Source organism: Primulina eburnea, chromosome 3 (genome assembly GCF_022965805.1).
Source record: "Primulina eburnea isolate SZY01 chromosome 3, ASM2296580v1, whole genome shotgun sequence".
NCBI lineage: Eukaryota > Viridiplantae > Streptophyta > Magnoliopsida > Lamiales > Gesneriaceae > Primulina > Primulina eburnea.
Genome location: NC_133103.1, coordinates 17,649,835 through 17,655,183, shown reverse-complemented (window position 1 = coordinate 17,655,183; position 5,349 = coordinate 17,649,835). Strand labels below are relative to the sequence as shown.

Here is a 5,349-nt window from a genome sequence, read left to right as displayed (position 1 = left end):
TTAATCAATATCATTTTTTAAAATTTATATATTATTTAAATTAATATGTAACCCGTGTAATATAAGACAAGTTTCACTTAAATTCAAAATTTACATTTTAAAACTATTTTTAATATATTTTAAATGTACTTTCAAAATTAAATTTTATTAAATAAAAGAATTGATAAAATAAATCTATTACTTTTATGATTTATTTGCACCAAACCCCCTTTGAAATATCGAAAATCTACATTTATTCATTGTGAATGTTAAATAGGTATTCTAGATATAAACTTTTATGAGTTATTTGCACCGTGATATCTTTTAAAAAAATTAGACTGTGATTAAATCTCTATATATATTTACCAAAAAAAATTAAAATTGGCTCGAATGTCTGTAATTCTGTAAAAAAAATTGAGCTGGGCTACAGCCTAGGACAAGCCAAGCATAGGTCCGTCCCTGGTAAATAATTAATGGAAATAGATTTCTACCCAACATAATTATGATAATAATATGCCATGTATTTAATGTATTTTTGACCGAATATCGGTAGGGTTGACTCGTATCACAGATAAAGATTCGTGAGATCGTCTAACAAGATAACTACTCATATATAATTTTGTATATATAGATGTTGAGGAACAACATATCAGAATCTGGTTCATTTATCTCCTCAAGTCTCTGACATTAGATTGGTTAATTTTCATTCCTTAACCTCTGCCGGAAGACTAGGGGACCCAAATATTATTATTTTCCCTTTCACCTCTAAAAATTCTGAAAATATGTGCATAACAAAAAAATATTCTTTTGCGGATAAAATATTAATAATAGTTATTTTAAAAATATCTAAAACAGAAATAGGAGCCCGTATTTCTATTTTTTAATTACTTCATTATTTTTTCACCTACGAATGCTTCTAAAAACCAAATGACAGGGTTTATTATTTCTAGATCGACAATAAACATTCAAACAAGAGGTAAAAAAACAATTAACTTCAATGTGTCTGGATTAGTAGAGTAAAAAAAGTCATATCAATTGTCATGAGTTCGATTCTCTCACTAACACCTTCTCACCCTATCGTACAAGGTTTACCCAATGTGATTTATTTGATTAGTGTGTCTGATGATATATTCAGTACTCGCCGAATAGTATCGGATGTGAGTTCTCACTTCATCCGATAAATTTTAAGACCCTCGGATTATAAGATAAATTTTTTAATTAAGTAATAGTGGCCCTAAACATATGTTGCGTCTTTACAAATTTCTTTTGTTAAATCGTTTTCCCTTTGTTTTGGAGTTAAATTAATTGGTATACAGATTACTGAAGACTAAAAATACGACCTTTTAGAGGTGTTTTTGTTAGGGGTGTCAAAATCAGACACGACCCACCAACCCGATACGGCTCAACTCGAAAAAAATAAGGTTTGTGTTTGGGGTTTTCAGGTTCGGGTCAGATCGGGTTGGACGCGATAGCTGACCCGAAAAAAATGATCGGGTTGGGTTATGTTCGGATCAACCCGGTTTGACCCGAAAATTTAATTTTTAAAAAAATATATATAATTAATAAATATTGCCTAGATTTTTAATATATTTTATGTCTGAAAAAATATTTATTGTATATTTAATTTATATCAAAAAATTCATAATTTAATATTTGTTTTATAACATTTTTTATTTTTTAAATAATTGTTTATTTGATTTAGTAAATATACTTTAATTTTCTTCGATTAGACTTTCAAATTTAAATCATATATATGAGGGAGATTTTGTTATTATGTGTTTAAATTAAAATATTATTATTATTGTTTGAATTTTATTTTATTTTCATTAAAAAATTCAAAATCGGGTTATACGGGTTGATAGGATTGATTTGGGTTCAGGTTCGGGTTGAGCAATTTTTTAATAGTACTATTGCTCAATTCGACCCAACTCACCTGAATTGACACCTCTAGTTTTTTTAATAAGATTGTTCGTAATTAGTGTTTGAGCCAAAATAATTAGATATAGAAGCCCAATTTAATTACAAGCTCAATTAAATTATATGGGCACATCAATTGTAGCAGATTAATTTGTATCGATTCAAACTGATCGCAAAGTGCAGAAGAAGGAAAAGATCGTGGCATAGAGGGAAGAAATCGTGGAATGAAAGGCGGAAGAGCATGGATCATGGGGGAGTGAATTAAGAAGAACCGCCCAGGCACTGGGAAGAAAAGAGACACCGGCAAACACAAGAAACAACAATTCTACGCACAAAAATCTGCAAAAAGCTCTCTGCTGATTTTCAGTCTTCGAGCATTAGTTTTCACACTTTCCAGCCATTCTTCTAGCATTTTAGGTCTTCTCTTTTAGGCTTCAGCAACAATTTATTATATTTTTCATGTTTTGATGAATCCCTACCGTTCTTGTAAATTCAAAATTTTATTTCCATCAATTTCCAATAGTTTTCTTCATTTTGGCATTGCATTTGTTTTAGGAGACTAGAAGTGACGGTTGAATTTCGAATTCATGTCGCTTGAATAGTTAAAAGTTAGATTTTATCATTTTCACACAAATCGGTACGACTTCGCACCTGACACGCTCGCAAATATCAATATTTTGCAAACATATAGTTAGATTAAATATATTTTGGATTATTATTGTTAAATAATTGTTATAAGAGTGTTGTATTTTTTATTTTAAATATCACAAAAACTCATGTGAGACCGTCTCATAAGTCAATTTTCTGAGACAGAATTATCACACAAACTCATGAAAAAAAAATATTTTTTTTAATATCAAAACTATTACTTTTCAATACAAATATAGAGCGTGTCAATTCGTCTCACGGATATAGATATGTGATACAGTCTTACAAGAGACATGCTCAATAAATATTGGCAAAAACTTGTGTGAGACGGTCTCACGGGTCATATTTGTGATACGGATCTCTTATTTGGGTCACCCATAAAAAAGTATTACTTTTTATGCTAAAAATATTACCTTTTATTGTGAATATGGGTAGGATTGACCCGTCTCACATATTATGATCTATGAGACGATCTCACATGAGACCAACTCATAAATATTTAATCATTTGTGTAGAGATATTTTTTGTTTTAATACTAGATAATGTTGTAGTAGTGATATTTCGAATGTTTAAAAATTTAGCACATCATAACACCAAAATCAATTATTTTAAACTCTTCAACTTTTATTAAAATATAATATAACATTACTTATAACATAGATTTCTCTATATTTTCAATGAGCAAAAAAACATTGATTTTTTAAAAAATTAGTGGAGATAAAGTTTTAAAAACAAGAAGGAACAATTTCCCAATTACTTATAATACTCAAAAGTGGACATGACCATGGGTCCAATGAGTCCTTGTGACAGGACAAAGAGAAAGAAAAAGTCCTAATTCAAAATTTGCAAAGTTGTTTGCACTTTTATTTAAATCACCTACTCCTTGTGCCATTTTGGAAACCAATATGCTCTATATATAAAATCCATTCCACACACAAAACACACACACTTCTCCCTCAAAATACACTAAAATGTATAAGCCATCCCCTCCAACAAAATCTTTCAATCATTCCCTTCAAATTTTCTCCATCAAACTGCCACCCTCTTCCTTAACTAACATGAAACACAAAACCCTAATCCAGGCCTTCGTATTCTCGCATATTTATCGACTAGCTCGAGCTCTAACCAAGGCAAAATCGTTCCTACTTCGACACCTCAAAGACATACAATTCATCCACTTTGCGCGATTCCCGTTGAAGAAATTAGACAAGAGCGGTAAGCAGAAGAAGAAGCCCTTTTTTGGTTCATTCAGACTGCACTACAATTGGTGTTCTTCACATGTCATGCCTGTGATGCAGCTTGAGAACGCTTGGAGTAATTACCCGATTTCGACTTATGAAAATATGCGAGACGACGACGACGAGCTTTCGGGGTATCTGCAGTGGCTTGAGGAGAAGGGTGATGAGATGGATTCATTCAGGATTAACGAGATTGATAAGCTCGCTGATTTGTTCATTGCCAATTGCCATGAGAAGTTCAGGTTGGAGAAGCAAGAATCTTACAGAAGATTTCAAGAAATGATGGCTAGAAGTATATGAATATTAATTCATTGTAATAATGGATTATCAATTTAGATTTATGAAATTTGCAACTTTTTTCTTTATTACTTTTTCTCTCTTGAATTAGTGTGATAATACTATTGACTGCATGGAGTATGGAGAAATCAAAAAAGGGTTATTGAATTTTCTTCTTCTTTTTTGTTTTATTGAGATTTGTGCAAATTCAAACCTCGTTTGTGTAAATATTTGTTGAATCACAAATTGAATAAAAGCCCCCGGAACTTATAATAAATCTATTTGGCATATGAAATAGTAATATTCAATCTTTACTACTTGCTATGAATTGATTGATTAATTTGATAGGGATATTAATTTAATTTATTATTATTATTATTATTATTATTATTATTATTATTATTATTATTATTATTATTATTATTATTATTATTATTATTATTATTATTATACTGGTTTCAAAAATTTAGTACATGCTGGGACAATATCATGTTCTTTAACATTTTCTATGACTTTGCTTTACAAAAGAAACATGTTAAATCCGTTTCGAATATATGCCATTTAAAAGTTAAAAATTCCTAGCAGAAAAGCAAAAGAAGAATAATATAACATAAACGAATGCTCCTAATCAATTTCACAGATGGAAATTAGAACTCTAGTGAACTTATCTTCTTGTGAGTAGATCCAGGGTCGAGCTTGAGTATTCAAACATGTAAGATTTCAGCAATGATAATTTGTTAGTTGATATCACGTTGAGTCAAAGCAGTGTAGCGAGAGTAACATTGGAATGGATGACAACCTCTTGTGAATCATGAAACTCTTATGCGTCAACTTGCTGATACTGCATCGTTTGATCTAGTTAGCTAGATGATTTGTAAAAGAGATAAGTCATGTTAATCTATCACTCAGACTCATGGTAGAATTCGGACTTATTGACACCCAAGTAGGTCTTGCCCCTTATATCCATCAGTCAGCTAAACGACTTTGCGATGTTATAAGTGTAAGAAAATTAAAAAAATAGAGTTGTGTTTTAGCTTATAAATGTTTGATCATAACATGTCAATTACTTCCACTATCTTATACAGTTTTAGTATATCATTGTGGCATACATATTAAGGTTTGAATTTTAGAGTTTGAGTACTTTATTTTATAAGGTTGTATTATTTGGTATATCAATTGATTCATAGCATTCAATAAATTAACTACATAATAAAAATATTAATTTTCACCAGTACCATCAAATATATTTTTTGGTAAAATACCAGATGATCGATCGATATTAATACTCGCT

At 30.2% G+C, this 5,349-nt stretch overlaps 1 protein-coding gene across 1 annotated transcript; it reads left to right on the top strand.

The window, feature by feature from the left end:
• The first annotated feature begins 3,453 nt into the window (after positions 1-3,453).
• LOC140828370 (uncharacterized) lies at positions 3,454-4,233 on the top strand. Its single transcript, XM_073191353.1, has one exon. The coding sequence runs from the start codon at positions 3,516-3,518 to the stop codon at positions 4,080-4,082; it is 567 nt and encodes a 188-aa protein (XP_073047454.1). The 5' UTR covers positions 3,454-3,515; the 3' UTR covers positions 4,083-4,233.
• The last annotated feature ends 1,116 nt before the right edge of the window (positions 4,234-5,349 follow it).

What these genes read in the sequence shown, in the direction of transcription:
- LOC140828370 (XM_073191353.1), top strand. Translation starts at nt 3,516, where the DNA reads ATGTATAAGCCATCCCCTCCAACAAAATCTTTCAATCATTCCCTTCAA.